General features: G+C 39.9%; 1 protein-coding gene across 2 annotated transcripts; it reads left to right on the top strand.

Moving 5' to 3' along the window:
• Positions 1-1223: 1223 nt before the first annotated feature.
• Positions 1224-17948, top strand: LOC103696131 (ERAD-associated E3 ubiquitin-protein ligase component HRD3-like). Of its 2 annotated transcripts, none has more exons than XM_039128984.1 (6): positions 1224-1791; positions 1924-2415; positions 7699-7914; positions 13330-13653; positions 16346-16588; positions 16900-17148. In XM_039128984.1, the coding sequence occupies exons 1-6, from the start codon at positions 1243-1245 to the stop codon at positions 16984-16986; spliced, it is 1911 nt and encodes a 636-aa protein (XP_038984912.1). In that variant the 5' UTR covers positions 1224-1242; the 3' UTR covers positions 16987-17148. The 2 variants fall into 2 exon arrangements, with proteins under 2 accessions (XP_038984912.1, XP_038984911.1); XM_039128983.1 differs by lacking the exon at positions 16900-17148 and adding an exon at positions 17425-17948 and having other exon boundaries at positions 1225-1791.
• Positions 17949-20311: the final 2363 nt, after the last annotated feature.

The raw sequence follows: 20311 nt of genomic DNA, 5'->3' as shown, positions 1-20311 counted from the left end.
TTTCTGACTTTGTTGGCTGCATTTATATTCATTATTTGGGAGCCGCCATTGCACCCAACAAAATAAAATAAAAAAAAGAAAAAGCGATTGGGTCACGGCCCTCCGGTGTCTTTGTACGGAGAAACTAAGGCCCCGTTTGGGGAGCTTTGGAAGGGCTAAAAGCACTTTTAGATGAAATAAGAGTATTTGGTAAAAATTTCAAAAAACTGTTTTAGCTTTTCCATAAAGCTAAAAACAGCTTTTTGGAAGAAACTTCCCGCTTTTAGGCTCGGTCGAAAAGCTGTTTTTTGACCAAAATACTCGTAATAAAATATAACAATTACACAATAATTGTTTAACCAAAAAATTTATTATATTATGAAAAATTAATTTATGCTAATAATTATAATATTTTATATCTTCACATTGTATTATACTATAAATATAATATAATATCATAATATATTGATATATTATGTTAAATAATTTAATATTATATTAAATTATTATGCTATAATATATAAGATTATATTACTATATTATAATAATATTATATTATATTACAGTAATATTATACTATATTATATATTTATGTATTAATACATATTATATTTTATTATGTTCTGTTGTATAATACTATGCAATGTTTTTTATGGTCATTTTGCCATACCAAAAGTATTTTGATAGTTTATTTATCAAACACATATTAAAGTGGCACAACACTTTAGAGATATAGTTACCAAACAATAAACAGCTTTTTATAAAAACTTTAATTCAAAAAGCTCTATCATCAACGGCTCTCCCAAACAACTATACTCGCGTCATTGGTGAGCTTATTTTTTTTAATTTTGTTGCCGCATTTACCTCCATTGTAATAAAAAAATAAATATAATTAGGTCAAATCGTAGTTTAGTAGTCACAATCACTACACCTCCTGTGGCCAGAAAGTCTATGTAATCCCTTGTGGCCTGAAGGCCATGGGCCTACGGGGCCAAAATGGACAATCCAAATTTGAATTGGGTGGAGTTGAATCAAAATTTAATAAATTTAAATTCCAATCGAAAAATAGAACGGGTCTAAATTGAGACTTCGACCCGACCCATAGATCGGTCACCCCAACTTATTTAAGTCTTAAAAATTATTGATAAAAATATGAAAATACAGTAGAAGGGCATATACGTGATTTCAAATATTTATTGAAATTACAATGAAAACTCTATTATTTATTTATTTCCTCCCGCTGGACCCTCCCATGACTCCACGATGCCTCGCCGGCGGTGGACCCTTTCCGCCCTCTCTCTTCTCCTTCTCCTCGGTCTCCTCCCCATCACCTCCTCCCTCCGCCCCTTCGTCCTCGTTATCACCAAAGACGACCTCAAGGATTCCCCGGATTCCGAACCCCCGGACGACTCCCCCGACTGGGATGATTTTGACGACCCCGGTTCCGCCTCCGACGACGATGAAGACCGCGACCCTGGCTCCTGGCGCCCCGTCTTCGAGACCTCCTCTTCTTCATCCAACTCGTCCTCCTCTGACGACCCCCGCGAGGACCTCTATATCTCCGGCATGCGCGCCATGATCTCCGCCGCCTCCTCCGGTGACCCCGACGCCTTGGACTCCGCCTCCTCTGACATAGAGGCCGCCGCCTCCGCCGGCCACCGCCACGCCCAGTCCGCCCTCGCCTTCCTCTTCGGCACCGGCCTCGCCCGCCCCCAGAGCCGCCCCAGATCCTTCCTCTACCATCACTTCGCCGCCGAGGCCGGCAACATGCAGTCCAAGATGGTCCTTGCCTATACCTACTTCCGCCAGGACGTGAGCGCTCCCAAAACCCTCTAAAACTACACTTTTTTTCCCAAATTCCCTGTAAAAATCCAATCATTTTTTCCAACTCCCAAGAACCCTAATCTTTCTTTAATTATCATCCAATCTCGTGCGCCTGTGCAGTTGTACGACAAGGCGGTGGCGCTCTATGCGGAGCTGGCGGAGGCGGCGGTTGCGAGCTTCTTGATCTCGAAGGAGCCGCCGGTGATCGAGCCCGTCCGGATCCACAGCGGGACCGAGGAGAACAAGGAGGCACTTAGGAAGTCCCGGGGAGAGGACGATGAGGGCGTCCAGATCACGGAGTACCAGGCGCACAAGGGCAACGCTGCTGCGATGTACGCGATGGGTGTGCTGTATTACTATGGGCTCAGAGGGTTGAGGCCCGATTACGCCAAGGCGGTGTATTGGTTCTCTAAGGCTGTGGAGAAGAGGGACCCGAGGGCCATGGAGCTGCTTGGGGAGATCTATGCAAGAGGTGCTGGAGTTGAGAGGAATTATACAAAGGCTTTTGAATGGCTCACGCTCGCATCCAGGCAGCAGTATTATTCAGCGTACAATGGACTGGGGTATCTCTATGTCAAAGGCTATGGAGTAGAGAAGAAAAACTTCACCAAAGTAAGTTCTTCCGTTGCTAGTTAGCGAGCCACAAAAGTTTTGCAGGACAGTATTTAGTGGTTAGTATAATTAAAGCAGAATATTTGACAACACAATTATCCTGGATGTAAAAACACAACAGTATTTTACCCTTTTGTGTTTATTTTCCTGACTTGGATTTATTGAACACTTAGGTGGACAGACAAATTTAACATATCTAAACGTGATTTATGGAGTAGTAAGGTACTATAAGACCGGTATATGCCTCACATGCATTGGAGATGGAAGGTAAAATTTCAGATTATGCGTTGAACACGGAGGATGAGATTTAATTCATTGACTGGAAATTATTATTTATAAGGATCAAGAAACTCCTTGGATTAATGCTTTTTGAATGCAGTTTTCAATTGGAAAAATTGAATATTTCTAGAGGGGATTGAGAGGAACGTGGTTATTATTAAGTTTCATAAGGGAAGTTTCATACTTACAGTCATATGCTTTCATATATAATTTAAAGAACGTTTATGATGGTTATTTTTTAAAAAAAATGAAGAAAAAGATGAGTGGACATATATCACTTTAGGGGATTTTTAATATTTGAGAGGGCCTTCTAGAAATTTAAAAGTATTGTTGTAGGCAAGGTTGGTAGCGCCATCTCGAATTGCCTCGTTCGGGGCGTATCGAGTCATATCAGGGGCGATCGGCATGGTTCCGCCTCCCAATCCGAAACATAAGCAAGGGCGGGGGAGATGGAGAAGTGGAGGAAAAGAGAGAGAAAGAGAGGAAGGAAGGGAGGGGGGGATTACGATCAACACTATTCAACTGATTTTTTAATTAGTTCAGAACATGGGATTGGGTTATGGGGATCTATGTTTAGAAAAATTTGATGGGAAAAATTTCATAAGGTCAAATGTCTGTTTAGTTGTCCTATTACGATGACATGGAAGATGATATTGTTGAAGGGGAATCTTTTATTAGCAAAGTTCTTTTAGCATCGAGCAAAGTAAAAGGGCTGACATTACAGAATGCTTGCTGCTTATAGTAATGCTTAGATATGTTGGTTGTGCTGTCATGCTTTTTTGTTGCTTTTTATTCATTAAAACTATTATGTTGGTTGTGCTGTCTTGCTTTTTTGTTGCTTTTTATTCATTAAAACTATTCATCTTAATTCTTGGATAAAATAAGGAAAAAAAAGGGAACATACACTTTATCAGCTGAAACATTTGAAATTTTCTCCCTTCCAAGTCCATGATTGTCATGAAGGAGTGTTGCTAAATGCGCAAGAAGGAAAGAGACAGATGTTGCATCATAACCTGGTACTGACATGGAGAGAGAGAGAGATGTGGCAGAGCTGGTGGTTCTCCAACGATGAAGCTGGTGGGGTAGCAGCGGTAACGAAAGGAATAGAATGCTTCTGATGTAGGGGAGAAAGGGAAGGAGAATATGGGATTGGAAGAGCTGCAGCAGCGGAGTGGTGAAGCTATGAAGAAGAGATAGGGTTCGGAGAGGTGGTGGTGGCCATCTCGCTCTTCTCCAAATCAGGGCTATGATCTAAGATGGAGATAAAGATCTTTCTCCCTCTTGCTACAAATAATGGCCCATTACTTTCCTTATTTACAGTACTTGCCATTCATTCCTGGACTGGCCACTTCCGGTCAGCGAACAATTATCTTGGTTATTCATTTCATGATGGATAGATGATAATGCAAAGTGTCAAAAAAAGGGCATGAAAAATTAAGGAGCACTATGCCAAAGCCTTACCGTATATATTAATTTATACAGAGTTGGAGCATATAGTTTGTGCTAAATATTTGGTAAAATATTTGACAGCTTTGAAATTAATTGGCCACGAAAATTGAAGATTTGTGTCATGGATTTTGATCTACAGATTCTACCCCTTTAAAAGTATCTAGAAACCAAAACTCCGTATATCTTGATAATCTCTGGCCTATGCATCATCTGGATGTGAAAAAATGAAGAATACCATCTATGCTAGCATTCTAAAGTACATGATAGGGTATATGAATTGAAAATCCATTTTGTCAGTCATGATTTACTTATCTTAACGTGCATAAAGATTGAAAGATTTTGATGCCTAGATAATAGCAAAATATCGTATCATACCACCAAAACTATGATTGTAGTTAAAAATCATATCATATTAAAGCCGTCCATTTCTGCATCTTCTTGTTACTTAGATTAGAGACCAGCAAAAAAATATGATTTCTGGATTTTAGGCATGTCAAGTGGCATACATCATAATTAATGGCATGAATCTGATTTGGAGGATCCACTATTGATTTTCAATATTGCCTCTGAGAGAATTCTTGTTAAACCGCAGAATAATGCTTTTGTGATGCATTTTCTACTTTATTTATTTTCTCATGAAGGATTTATGTCATTACCTTTGTATGGCCAACATTACTCTTTCAATGTCATATAGTACTAAAGCCAAGGTTTGTCGTACCGGCCCGAACCGGGCGGTATGCGGCGTACTGTACCATTCCGGTTCGGTACCGGTACGGATTGCATATCGGCATTCGGTATGCCAAAAAAATTTCGTATTGTACTGTACCAATATTGTACTAGTGTGGCACTGGTATAGGGTCCGGTACCAAGACGGCGAACTTTGACTAAAATTTTTCTCTCTCTTTTTTTTTTAATGATGTTTCACACATTTGGAGTTTAATTGTTGAAAGTTTGGCCATTAATTTTATGTGTTGTTGTTGGAAAGCATGCTTTACATACAAAGAGATGTCAGGTTTTTCAATGGTAATTATTATCAATGAACATGCTGCGACGAACTCGGTTGCAGCTAACATTATAACTAATGGATAGTAGCTGTAGGTTTTCTAATGCATTCTTATGAACCTTCCTAAAATTTTTGTATTGTGGTTGGAGGATCGTACCAAATTACATCTTGTTTATTCTACTTCTTGTTTGTTATTTCGTTTCTTTCTTCTCACCAGCTGATATATTTATTTATAGTATCGAGCAGTACTAAGAGATTCTTCCTTCCACCATTTTTATCTTATAATTCAAGACCTATGGGTTATCTCCAAAAAAAAAAGATTTAATAGTTTTTGGTTTATCTTTAGTATATAAGTCGATGTTCTGGTTATTATTATAAGTGGCAAACTTTTTGTAATTTAAGATATCCTGTAATTTCTATCTTAGATTACCCCAGGCTTTTATCATGGCCATGTCGTTTGGTGGCCAATACCGAGACGAACTGGATGTTGGTTTATCTTTATCGAGATGGTAAGCTGAGAAAATATGGAAAGGGCCCAAGATATTCCAGGACCTTAGCTGACATTATTGGAACTTGGATATCCAAATATCAACAGATTTAGTGAAATCAACATTAATAAAATTACTAATGCATTGATGTTTGGTATTTGATCATTTGAAAGGCTGATGATTTGTATATGCTATATTGATTGATGCCTTATAGCGATGCAAATTGAGATCCGAACCGAGATGAAAACCTTGGATTAGCCTTAGCTTAACCTTATATATAATATGCGAGAGGCAGCTTCTTTCTTTCAAAAGAATTTTGTATTTTTTGTCCGATTCTGTATGACATCACTTCTATTGTTTATTTTAAAAGCACTGAAATATGTCACGTGTCTTAAGAGGCAATCAATGTTTCCTTCTTATTACATAAAAACTTGCATTAAATGGGAAAGCTACTGTTTCAAATGAAAATGATCTAATTATATGAGGAATAGTTTATGGAATGCAAAATTGAGGTACTCTACTGATGCTGGTCCCAGGCTTGGCAAAGGTATAGTGTTAAAGTTAGATTGCTGATCAGTTATAAAGCAGGAACCTTAAATGAAAAATATCGTAGGTAAATGTCATATGTATTGTTGGTGAGGAAGGCTCATAAAGCTAGGTCCAAATATTCAGGACAAGGTTTGATATCATTTGTCACGGTTATGCAAGTTGATATTTAATCAAAGTTGACGGCCTAGTGATCCTCTAGGATGACAACTCTAATTACTTGGTCAAGTATACATCATGATGGAGAGTAGGAGAAGCTATATCCAATTGAATAAGAAATGATGGATGGATAATTGATGTTCCTCCTGATTTGTTATATGATTGCCACATGCTTGTTCGACTTGAGCAAAGATTTTAATAGGACAACTGAGAGGCTAATAATAATTCAATAGCTGAATTTTTGGGCTATAACATGACTCCTACTCATATAATGAGCTTTGGAATATGATGATTCAAATATTTAGTTAGAACGGGAACCTCTCATACATGAGAGAAAGCTTAACTAGTGGCATGAAAAAGAAATGTTACATGTGACAACCATAAAGAATAAAATGATGAAATTATAACTTGGATGGTATAATCATATGCAGATATTAGAGGGTACTTGGTTAGGAGAGTGGGTAAATTTGCGAGAGAGGATCTAAATAAGGGGAATGTTTAGAAAACTGGGATTGAAGACGTGAGAAAATTTGCATAGTTCATAAGTAAATGCAAGCTTACTTAGCTGTAGCATTTCTAAATAGTAGGTTCCATGTTCAGTGAAATTGCATCATTTATAACAGTTAGTTTTTGATTTGGCAATATTCTGTTCGACACAATTAGAGTTTGATAAATTAGTCAGCAGTTCAAAAAAAAGAGCATTACATTTTCCAGATTACATAAACCATTACAAACAATGAGATAAGGAATTGAAATACATGGGCTTTTATGATTGATCATATATGAAGCGTCGATATGAAAAGGGGATGGAATCATGAAAAAGAACATGAATGTGGTAAGGATACAACTATGTGCATATGTAGTTATATTTTTATTATAAATATTTCTAGTTTATCAACTCTAACTTCTAGGTCGTCCTTCTCTCTTTTAAGCTCTCCATGGCTCTCAATTAAGGAACACATAATGATGAAGACTAATGGGGGTTTTATTTATCTTAAATGAGTGTGGATCCAAATGTTGCCTGCATGACCAACTTGACCCATAAGTGAATAGAATAACATGAAAAAGTATCCAAGAAGTGTTTGAGAGGTACCTAGAATGTATCTCCACTGTATCTTTGACCAATTTTCCATTTTATAAACGGATACTTGTAAGAAGTATATGACACATACGGACGTACCTGAACTTATACTCTTGGTATTTGGTATGTATTGGCATCAAATACTGCTACTGTATCCATGCTTCATACTTGCTCCATGTACTATATAGTTATGTGTATTAAAATACTTGTCCTGCAATCAAGGTAGCTTGCTGATTATTTTGAAATACTTATGGTTCAGCTCTTAATGTCACTCACAGGCAAGAGAATATTTTGAGAAAGCCGCTGAAAATAAGGAGCCTGGAGGACATTATAACCTAGGTGTTTTGTATCTTAAGGGTATGGGTGTAAAAAAGGATGTGACATTGGCCTGCAAGCTTTTCCTTACTGCAGCTAATGCTGGTCAGCCAAAGGCTCTCTACCAAGTGGCAAAGTTGTTCCAAAAAGGCATTGGCTTTAAGAAGAATCTTCAGATGGTATTTTTCTTTCTAAACCACACTAATGATTATTTATTGTTTCGTGCATTAGTTGCTTCTATTTTTCATTCCCATACACTGATCTCACTTTGAAATATGTACGTGTTTTCCATGTTCTGAAGCAAGGAGACATCATGATTGTTCATATGCAACTAGCTTGCTAATGCCTGTAGCCTTAAACCATCCCTAGCCCTTTTTTCCCACCATGATTTTCTCAATAAAAATATATTCAGCTTTTCTCACAGTATATAATACTATATATGCCAGTTCAAAGTGAAGTTTCTTGATTTTTGTATTGTTTTATAAAATACTGTTTTACTGTAATGTGCATTTGATATTTTACAGTTTCATTCTGAGTTGGCTTGCTGCCTAATGTGAAACTAATGTTTGATAATTTGAGGTTTAAAGTCAATTTGCTTGACAGCAGTATACTAGGTGATACTTTTAGATATTTGGCATGATCTTCTATTCCATCCGCATCTCCATCCACTTTTATTCTGCTTTTCTTACATTCTTTGTAGTTTTTTTTTTATTTATATTTACATGCTTTGTAGTTAGGCTACATTTCTTCTTGCTCTAGCGCAAACCTTGTTTAACTTAAAAGATTATTATGTATGTCTGACACAGCTTATGCAGTATGAGGTGGCTTTACTCTAGCCTTGTTTAAAAATTTTGCTAATTTTTCATAGTATATATATATATATATATTAAATTTTTTAGATATTTTACATGCTCAGCCTATCTTACTAGATTATTTATTTCCTTTTGTTTCAATCTATCCTACTCTTTTCTCCTGCTTCTGCCCTTAAGACAAGGCCAGACGTCTGGGTTTGAGCATTGCATTTGATCTAGTCTAGCATCAAGCCTTTTTGGCGGTAACAACTGCTTGACAGAGTAAGCTGAACCAGCCAGATAACATGTAAACCCACCATTTTTGAAAGAAAAAAGTATGTTTAACTTGTAGCAGTGTCAAACTCATGCTTTACTTTGGTTCACGAAGTGATCATAGATGAATGTTGAACCAACTGGCAGGGCCTGTGATGTGCCATGCTAAGAGAAAAAATAAAAAAATTCGCTTATCATGATTTTTTAGTTAAAAATATTAAGAAAAACATAATTAATAGATGTTATCCCAACCTGTGCCAGGTATAGACTTAGGCAACACTTGAAACACTGGAAGTGTTAACCAAGTGTGAGTTGCTTCCTTGAAAGCTGTAGTTAAAATTTAAATACACAATATCATTATATCATAACCTTCCTGTGTCAAGTGAACATATTGGTTGGATGAACCAGTTTGGATCATATTGGACAATGTTTGTTTCAACATCTTGTATGAGTTTGAAACAGTATGCCACATACATCACATACTGGAGTTTGTTCAAATTATAGAATTAGGGGATAGAGTGATGGATACTTGGTGGAACGATTTTGTCAAAAAAACCCAGTTAATTCATCAAAATTATAGTAATTTCTTTATTGTCATGTGCAGTCATGATTATGGGTTTAACTATTCACTAAATGCGATGTCATTGAGGTCCTGAAGTTTTGTTGTTGGGTGACACCTGAAAAAGCAATCAATTGCTAGCTAAAGTTTCAAGAGCTTGTTTCTGGTTTTTGAAGTCTTAACATCTGTGTGTGAGATGTGGCATCGTATATGATTGCCGTATTTATATACTACATGTTCCAAAAACTTAGTTTTGCTTTTGGCCGAGGTTTTAGTTTTGACAGCTTCAGCAGGTCCAAGTGTCCAACTATTGCAACAATTTTGGCCAAAAATGGATGGATTCTGTGGCATGATATAATATACCATTATGATCTGTGGTTTACAAGTATTTGAGTGTACTGTATTTTGATGCATACATGTCTTAAGTTGTCTAGATCATGGTGATGCTGGACCTAATGCATATAAGCAATGGCAGGCCAAAAAGAGGAAAATTTATTAAGGCTTGATTAAAATTAAGTGCTTGATGTCTTAAACTGGGAAAAGAACGGATCTGATTAGGTTCCTAACTTAAGGAGAAAAGAGAGCTCATGTAGATGTCCTAGATAAGTGGGAGGCTGTCAAACTGTGGCAAAGATTTCGAGGGACTAAGAATGTCAAATGAGGTAAACTTAAAGGACAGAAATCAATGTTTAGGTTCAAGGAGATTAGAAGTGAAAAGAGTATTTCAGATCAGATCAAGCTTGATTGCAATATAGAACTGGCAGATACTAAGGAGGATATAACAGCAGTCAATTAATAAATGATATTGAGATGGAAGAGGCTTCAACATATGAGATTTTATATTCTGCAAATAAGCCAGCAAATAAGAAGAGTTCAAGTGGAAAATAATAAGAATGCAGAAATATAGTTGAAGAGAGAAGAAGAAACATGAAAATAAGAAGAATTAAAGAAGATTGGGAAGGGTAGCCATACCAGGCCTTTTTTTTTTAAAAAAAAAGAACTTAATGACATGTTGTGTACAATGCTTTGGACACCTATTTTAGTTTTTTTTTTCCACTTCTGAAGCCAGCCAGCCCCTGTCCTTTTATATTTTGGAGTCGTTGACTTCGACAATCTGGGGATTCAACTAAAAGGGCATCACTATTATCTAAAAGAAAATGGCCATTATTCACTGAACTGTAGCATGAGAGTGCTGACAGTAATTACCCATTTTTTATTGAAAAATACTTCTTAAGCTGCTGCTGCACACAATTAAATACAAAAGCCTCAAGAGTCAATATTAAACTAAAACTAAACTGTTTAAGCAGATTTTAGGCTTTAACTTGCTCTTTGAACCTGTTGCTGGAAATTGGACCCGGGGGCGGTCGTCGGCTGAGAAGGAGGAGCTCCGGTGCTGGAACGGCAGGAGGGGGCGGTCCGTCGACGGGCGGCGTTCTCCGGGAGACCTGCAACAAGCCGGTGGCTGGGGCTTCCGGCGCCGGCCCTCCGATGCTTAAGTCAGAGGGGGCTAATATGTAAGAGGAGAGGGGAGATGTTTTTCTGGGTTTTAGAGTTCAACCTCCTCCAAGGTGGAGGGGTTTCCCTTTTGTAGAGGGGGATTGTGTTATCTGTGAAGTGACAGGGCGAATGGTTCTTTTTTGGTCATAATTGAACATGATCGTGTGCATTAATATAGTGTCGTGGGAGATCAAACTGGAGTCAGTGAGTCGTCGTGGCTGATCAGACGTGGCGAAGTAGTTCAACTGCCTACCGTGGAGGGCTGGAGATCCGTAGATAACGAGCGCATTGATTGTTGAGCGAACCGGAGATCAGCAGAGGTCATACGCTTTAATGGTTGAGTGAACCGAAGATCAACAGAGGCCATACGCTTTAATGGTTGAGTGAGCCGGAGATTAGAACAGGCCATGCGCATTAATTGCTGACGGCGAAGTAGGGTATGGTCTCTGACTGAACTACAGAAGGGCGTGACGTTAGTGGGTGAGTGGTGAGGTTAGGTTTCTGAGGGCTCCCGAAGGAGATCAGACCGAGGTCGAATGCCATGACGGGGCATCCCGGAGTCCGGCATCTGGTCGGGCGCCGAGCCGAGCTAGTTGCCTTTAGGTCGGGCGCCTGCAGGTCGGGCGCCTCCTGGTCGGGCGCCCGCAGGTCGTTCTGGGATAACTTAGTTTTTCCCCTAACACTATCAGCGTTCTCCGGATCCAATTTCCAGCAACAGTACCCATTGATTGGAGGGCTGTGGATCAACAACACTTTCATATATGAACTCTCATGCATATTCAGCCCTCTGTTGCTTGGATCGACCATTGCAAAGCCTTCTGGGCTGGTACTTCCATTGTTGCCATTCTCCCTTACTGTGCCGCAAGGAACCTTTGACCGCTGCTGCGCTATAGTCAGTATTAGCACAAGTGATAATGTCTATTTTTTGTGCCAAGTTGATGTATAGGTAGGAGACCTTCAAAAACAATGGAAAAACAATCTATTTTTTCTTTTTTTTTTCTCCCTTCAATTGTTAGACATTTCCATCAAACTGAAAGTGTGAAACAACTGGATAATACATATCTTCATAGAGCAAGAAATGAGCAAAGGAGCAAGCAGACAGTGGAACAGAGTCTTTTAGATTTGCATTTTACAGCAAGGATGACATTGAATTTGATGTTCGAAAAAAGCTCCCAGCACACTTTCCCTTTGCTCTTAGGAACAAACTTTTGCATGCACGAAAAATAAGGTCTTCGGTATAATAACAATTCAATCTAGGTTTGTTCTTTCTAAGGCCAACTCTACTACTAGGAATGATCCTTGATTTCTGATGTAACATAGTTATTCATATTGTCTTTTCTCTGTGGCCTAAATTGTTGAATAAATGAGATCAAATACTTTTTTAGGAACTTGTATGCATATGACCTGAAATTTTGATCCCATAAGACGTATCGTAGGTTGGTTTGTAGCTCAGTATTAGATGAGTCTTTAGGTTTAGAATTTAATTTCTGTTTTTTTCCCCTTATCTTCGAACTGAATGCAGCTATATGTTTTGGTGTTGTGACTATCTATGTGTCCTTTTCAACTAGATAATATATAGTTTGGTGTATCGTTGTGATGCATGTTTTAAATGTATCATTTTTTTGAGCAAGTTAAAATGCCAAGACATGATTAGGTATATAATATCATTTTTTTAAAAAAGAACATTTGTCATAAATTTAGTTTGAGGGCTAGGATTTGTTTAGTTGAATCAGAGGTGCAAATCAAGTTGGGGATTTATTTGTTAAAAATATGTTGCCAATTCAAGCTCTGAACAGTTATTGTTACTATTAATTTTTTAGGTGCATGGCCGCCTTTTACTGTTCACTTTTCTTTTTAACAAAGAGTTAGATTTAAATCTAGGATTTGGTTAGTTAAGAACTTAACATACATCATTAAGGCACTTCAAGGAACCGAGTTGACTTGATCTTCCTAATGCATGTGCTGGAATCACCTATGGAGGAGGAAAGGTGTCTCCTTTAGTAACTGTTTTAAATGAAAGGTTATGCCAGCAGCTAATTGCCTTGTGCAATGACATCGTCATATTATTTTCCAAATACAACATCTGCTGCAATAACTTGCTGCCATTTGTAATTGTTGCACTGAAGTGACTTGGTTTGAAGAATCATGAAGACTTGGAGTCTCTTATTATGTCATCTGTCTGAAAAGAGTACAAAATTGATTATGTCATGCATCCAACTCCTTAAATCCAATTTGTAAAGCTTTTGATATAATTAGACAGGAAAAATAAGTTAGAACACAAAATATTTTCTTATTTCTCAATCATTTTTCACTCCATTATTTTAATTATCCATTATTCATGTAGCATTCTTACAATTAAAGATATTGACTTGTGTCAAGGTACCGTTATCCCCAACTGCTAATTACAGTTGTGTGGTATGTTCTCTTGATTTAATGTACTATATTATTGATTTGTTTCTTCCTTCTGGGTTCAGGCTACACTATTGTACAAAACAGTAGCGGAGAGGGGACCTTGGAGTTCCTTGTCAAGATGGGCGTTAGAGTCCTACTTGAAAGGTGATGTGGGAAAAGCACTCTTTCTATATTCTAGAATGGCAGAGCTGGGATATGAGGTGGCACAAAGCAACGCTGCATGGCTCCTTGATAAATATGGGGAACAAAGCATGTGCATGGGAGAATCTGGCTTTTGCACAGACACGGAGAGGCATCTTCGTGCGCATTCTCTGTGGTGGCAAGCATCAGAGCAGGGTAATGAACATGCTGCTTTGTTGATTGGGGATGCTTACTACTATGGCCGGGTATGTATTGTTTGATAATGATTATTAGATTATATACTTGGCTGGTGTCCTAAAATAGTCTGAGTAAATTGTTCAATTCACTTGACATATCTTTGTTAGCTCCGAATTGCTTATTTCAACTGTGCATAAATGCATTTCTATGTACATGCTTCGAAGACATGATACAGTTGAATAAACGTGAATGGCAGTATCAATAGTTTAACAATATTTTAAACAGGCTTCTTGTGTATATATCATCATCTGAATGGGTGCTATACCGGAACCACTTTTGTCAGATCCGATTAGCTGAGGAATGGTAGATACTTTATAATTAATTTTCACATTTATTTTGGTTGCTTGTGTGCGTCATGGCCCAGACTTGGAAGTGTACTTTTGGTCATAGGTAGAGCTGATCAAAACCGGGCTCGGGCCGGGCTCGGGCCGGGCTCTACAGCAGAAATTAGGCCCGATGGCTATGCCCAGACTCGGCCCGGCCCGACTGTCGGGCTTAAATTTTTGTCCAGGCCCGACCCAACCTTATAAATCTGGTCCCAGGCCCGACCCGACGGGCCCGACCCGAGAGGCCCGACCCGACGGGCCCGACTCGAGAGGCCCGACCCGACACCCGACCCGACAGGCCCGACCCGACACCCACCTCCCTCCCCCCCCACCTCTCTCTCTCTCTCTCTCTCTCTCTCTCTCTCTCTCTCTTCCATCCTGCACCTCGTAGCCGGGATCGAGCTCGAAGAGGAGGAGGACTGCCGGCTCGCACCCGGCCGTCACGGCGGCGATGGTCTCGCGGAGGCGGTCCACGCAGTCGACGAAGTCGAGATAAGGGGGGACGACGCGGTTGATGCGGGCGTGGAGGACCTTGGTGGCCATGGCCTGCGAGCGGTGCCACCGCCTCGGTGACCGCGTCCAGGGAGTCGAGGCCGAGGGAGAGGCGGGCGTCCACGGCGGCGAGGCCTTTGTCCTTGCGGGTGGAGGCACGGAGAATGGAGACGATGTTGGAGCGGGAGGCGCGGAGCGCGGCGATCACCGCCTCGTCGTTGTCGTCGACCGCTATCGTCGCTCGCTGCTCCTCCTGGTGCGGCGGCTCTCAGCGAGGGAGGGGGGTGCGGCGGCTCTCAGCGAGGGGGGGGGGTGCGGCGGCTCTCAGCGAGGGAAGGAGGGGGGGTGCGGCGGCTCTCAGCGAGGGAGGGGGGGTGCGGCGGCTCTCAGCGAGGGGGAGGGGTGCGGCGGCTCTCTGCGAGGGAAGGGGAGGGGTGCGGCGGCTCTCAGCGAGGGGGGTGGGTGGGTGGGTTTGGTTTAGGACTTTAGTCTAGGGTTTCTCAAAAAAAAAAATTAATATATTATATTAATGTTTTATGGTCGGGCCGGGCCGAACCGGGCCATTTTTAAAAGTTTCCAGGCCCGGCCCGATTTTTTTGGTCGGGCCGCTTTTCCTGCCCAGGCCCGACCCATGGGCGCTTTTTCAATGCCCAAGCCCGAAAATTTTCGGGCCGGGCCGGGCGGGCTGGGCGGGCCAGAAGGCCCGTGATCACCTCTAGTCATAGGCCATCCTCATGCTTGATTTTAATGCTAAAGGTCAATATACAAACAATTTCTCTTAGGCATCAATAACGCTTCCTGATTGGAGATAAGCTTAATGAGCTACATCCAATGTTGTTAAGATTGGGACTGAGTTGTCTAATTTGATCAGATATACTTGTAGATCGTACGATTTTTTATCTGAATTCTTTCAGAAATTCCTAAATATAAAAGAATGTGAAAATTGACATATGAGTCGACTATGAAGTGGATGAATGGAGAATAAAAAGTATACATGCAAGTCTATTTTTCACCAATTTAGGCCCATATATAGTATTTCTAATGAACATACGTTCTATTTGGTTATCAAGATTTTTATATACTAGCTCTCTATTTGATTATCCTTTTATGTATAATTTTTTAGAATAAACAAAGATAAAACTTTAACATATGGCTGTAAAACAATGCAGAAGCTTGCATCTTATTTTTAACTCTATGAACTCCAGCAACAGACTTGCTAATTCTACATGTAAGATTTATTAGTGATATGTAATTTAAGAACTACATGGTCAAAGAAATTGTAGAAAATGGACCTACTCATGATTTGATATGCAAATAACACAATCAGTTGGATCCTTTGATCCAAAGAAACGTATACTCCATTATATGGATCTAAATCTTGTGATCCTAAACTGATCCTAATCCAAGGATGGGATCCATATCATTTAGGGCCATTTTGATTTGGATTGTAAGATCCAGATCATGAATAGTAAAATGTAATAACAATGGCTATGTCTAACTCAGACTCCGCCTTAATTGCTGCCCAATGGCCTGCTCTTAGACATGCAGGAAATGGTTGACAAGCCTCGCTTGGTTGGGTCCAAGGCCATTTTCAGCTACCTCAGTTTACTATTTTCCAACCATGCCTGAGACTTGCTTTTTGTTATTTAGCTGTAAACTATTGCCAATTCTAAGCAAAACTGATTCTTGTTATAACAATACCAGATTCATTGAAAAGCTGTCTGTTGACAGAGCACTTCCATTCTTGAATATAAGACAAGCACTATATTTATCCATTCTATAATCAGAAGAACCTAGTGGGATGTGCAAAAGATATACTACTGACTTGTTATCAGATATTCGACAGACCTTCATCTCTGATTGCTGTTTTTTGTTGTTGCAGGGCACTGAGAGAGACTATGAACGTGCAGCGGAAGCATACATGCATGCTCAATCACAGTCCAATGCTCAGGCAATGTTCAATCTTGGATACATGCACGAGCATGGCCAAGGACTTCCTTTGGATCTTCATTTGGCAAAACGGTATTATGATCAAGCCCTTGAGATTGATCCTGCAGCAAAGTTGCCTGTTACTTTGGCACTTACGAGCTTGTGGATACGAAAGAACCATGCTGACAGCCTCCTGGTAAATTGTTTTCTTTCATCTTTTAACCCCTAATGTGCAAGCAGCTGTTAAAGTCAATGGCTGATACCATTGGTTATCTGGATATGGCTTTAAAAAGGCTTTTTCTAAAATTAGCACAAAGGCGTCTTCAGTTTGTACGATTAAGAAGTAGTAGTATGTAACTGTCCTTTGCGGCAGCTTAAGAATACTAGGACTATATTTCACTGAAGAAACTTACCATTGTTTGAGGTTTGGACTTTGATAGACCAACTATGGCTAATTGGAACTAAAATCTTAATGACCTTATTTTATCACTCTTATGACATGCTCAGGCTGGCTTCAGACGTGGAAGTTCTGAGCGTTTCAACAATGCAACTCTGAGTTGTCCACTTTGTATGGGCCTTTGGCAAGATAATTAAATGTCAAAGAAATGTAATTCAACAATGCAACTCTGAGTTGTCATATTGTGCCCTCTCATGTAGTGCAGAATATTCTGTTTCACACAAGAGATGCGTGCTGGAAAAGTGCCACATTGCATAGTTTCATGTATGAGTATTTGGTCATTTTGGCACTGCTGTTAACGTCGTTTCTTTAGTGGTTGAGGTTCGCATCACTTTTCAGTTGGAACTAACCAATAGTTTTAGAATCAAAAAAGCTGTTCACTTGCTGAGACAAAATGCCTTTATATACCTTTCAATCTTTCATTTTAATTATTTTATTATCTGCCAAAAAGCAGTGCTGATCTGCATCTGTTGTAGCCTTTTTTTTTAAAAAAAGTATGCGGTGTATCTTGTGCTTTGAGGGCTGTTTTCTCTGTTCTTGTAGACAAATTCAGGAATTTCTATTATGTGTTTCAGGTTAAGTTGATTGATTCACTCCCTGAGATTTTTCCAAGAATTGAGGCATGGGTAGAGGAAGTACTCATGGATGAAGGCAATGCAACTATATTGACCCTCTTTGCATGCCTCCTGGCTGTCCTTTACCTCCGTGAACGGCAAAGACGGCATGCTGTAGTGCACCCTCTTCAGCCTGATGGTGCGCCCAACTAACGCAGGGGAGGGAAAATCATTGAAGTCAGCTTCCTGTTGTGCAGCCTGCAAACTTCGATAAGAAGTCAGTGCCTGTTAAAATGGTAAGTTCATTGCATGGCTAATTCAGTTGGGTTCACAGAAAAAGGTCGCAATCTCTCTCAACTTGATATGCAAATGTTCCTTTATAACATTACCATACTGGAGTAAATGGATGGGGGAGGTGCTACATACTGACTGCTAGAAGAGATATCCACAGCTCATGGTGGATAATATTTTGTATTTTTTTAAGACAAAAGCTATACGATTTCATTGAACAATACCCACAACCCATTATGTTATTTCCCTGGTAATCTCTGAATTTTCTTAAATCCGACCTAATGCTAATATTCAAATAAGCAATGCCATTATAGCGTCTGTTGCCTCCGGCTAACTCCAAGGTCAGTGAGAATCGAGCCGAATGAGGCGGTTGAGGTGTGGAAGAGTTGATTTCTTCCAAGAATAGCTTGCAAGAAGCTCACTTGTTGGAAAGTTTTCGGCTGGGAATCCTCCGATTCCTAAGTGAGAATAGAGAGGCAATAATATGAAAGGAAGAATTCTTAGTGGAGTAGAGTTCTTTGAATAAGCTTGCCTGAGAACCTTCAGTCTACCTCTTTTTTATAGGGTAGTCAACTGTATCCTTTTTTTATAGAGTAGGCAATTGTATGGTTATCTGATTTGATGCATCGTGTGTTAATGGCTAGCTGTATGTTTATGGCATGGAAAACATTCTACGTGAGCAGCATACGACGTTGATCATGCGCTGATAGCAGTGCTGCCATAACTGCCCGTTGTCATAATTGTCGGTTATTATTAGCATGTGTAGATCGGCTACTCGTCTTTTGCTGAAGTTGTTCATTTCGGTTTATACCGAGGTGAAGAAGATTGGTTTAATCTGAGGTCAAGATGCCAACATTTCTCCCATTAGCGTCTATGTTCAGGAAAAATTAGAAAGTTGTCATGTTATATTTTGGTTGATTTACCTTAGAATACTAACATTTGAAATCTAGACGTGCCGAATATATGCTGAAAATATACGGATTTGACACTTCTTGACTGGGATGCATCCACAGACCTGATTGTCCCTTGGCTTAATGTACTCTGCATGACAAGTGCATCCCGATTTGGTCATCTTGATATGGCCGGACTTAAACCATCGCTGTTCTTGAAAAATAAATAGCAAAAGATGACGAACTATTTTTAAAAGATCTGATTGGTCTAATAGGTTAGCTCAACTTGGCTCAAACCAGAAAAAATAGAACCTTCTTAGGTTACCATTGCGTTGGGTTGGATCTAAATGCCTCCTGACTTGGATTGGCAATTGTGGGTTGGCTCCAAGCCTAATAGGTTTCAAGCGGGTAACATGATTTGAAAAGCTCGATTCTTGGTGTATTTAAAACTATTCAACAAATAATTGATGATATAACAATTGATGAGTTTTTTCAAAAATACGATGGATAAAAGAGTAAAACTATAGCATAGTATATGGATTCCTAATTAGATTTAGGCCTTTTTTTTTTTTTTTTGTTGGTACAACGGCGATTCACATCCTAGGGTGTGGATGCGGCCAACAAAATCAGAAAACAACAAAGCAGATAAAAAGTCCAGCACCTTGTCATGCTCCATCCATTCGAAGCCTCCGGAATGGTGGGCTTCATAGAAGGCAACTCAGGCCAGTCTCCTTCAAAGGAAAGTTTGATGTATGCAAAAAAAGAGGTTTCGTCAACTTGAAGCCGCTAAAGCACTTCGAACGGTCTTTGATCGCCTTCCCGCATTATGGACTATTCTAGCTGAGAGCTCTGGTGGAACAGACACTGTTGGACTGATGACCCTTCCGTGCGTTTGTCATCCTATTGAGTGTTGGGAATGGATAGTTAGCGTTTCCTAATTCAATTTTTTTTGCCAGCTCGTTTTTCCTTCTATCTCATATCAAATAGAAAAAAAGATCTTACCATCAATATGGCACCGAGCTAACTTCCTGCACTGTAGTACGAGAGACTCTACTCTGGCTGAATGGCTCTCATTTTACTGTAAAGTCCTAATCCTCGATATCCCATTTTTTTTTGAAGATAGATTTTTGGAGGATTAACCGACGGTTTGCTCTGTGAAGATAGATTGACCTCCTCCTTTTGACCCGGCCTCTTCTTTTTCCTCCTGGATAGGTGCTTTTCCTTTTTCTTTTGACGAAACTGGTTGAGGTTCTGAGGGCTCCCCGAGTTTCGCTTTTCCGGCTTCTCTCGTTGTTTCAACCAGCTGCACTATTCGCTTCTTTGTATATGTATGTGGCATGGTGGGTGACACACTCTTGCAGGAGTCTGCGAATGTCGAGAAGTAGTGGCCTACCCTCACCTGCATGACTCCGACCCCGGACCTAATCGATCACTGTCGCCCAGTCTCTCTCAAGGATAAGCCGATCTGCATTCAATGTCCGCTGGGCAAAGAATATACCCTTCTAGGCAACTCTGAGCTCAGCATACACCACCGAAGCATCGAAAATCCGTTGACCCCCCACCGATACTAGTCTGGACTCATAGTTTTTGATAACAAAACATACACCTCCGCATCTCCCATCGTCGGCTGCACTGCCATCAAAACCAAGTAGTTTCGATGTATCTTTGGATCCATACCGAGCTTACGGGTCCATGGGAAAGTAAAACAATTTGCATAATTAGCTTGC

The sequence above is a fragment of the Phoenix dactylifera genome, chromosome 8, assembly GCF_009389715.1.
Source record: "Phoenix dactylifera cultivar Barhee BC4 chromosome 8, palm_55x_up_171113_PBpolish2nd_filt_p, whole genome shotgun sequence".
Taxonomy (NCBI): domain Eukaryota; kingdom Viridiplantae; phylum Streptophyta; class Magnoliopsida; order Arecales; family Arecaceae; genus Phoenix; species Phoenix dactylifera.
The sequence above is the reverse complement of the archived record's forward strand: the minus strand, read 5'-3'. Positions and strand labels throughout refer to the sequence as shown.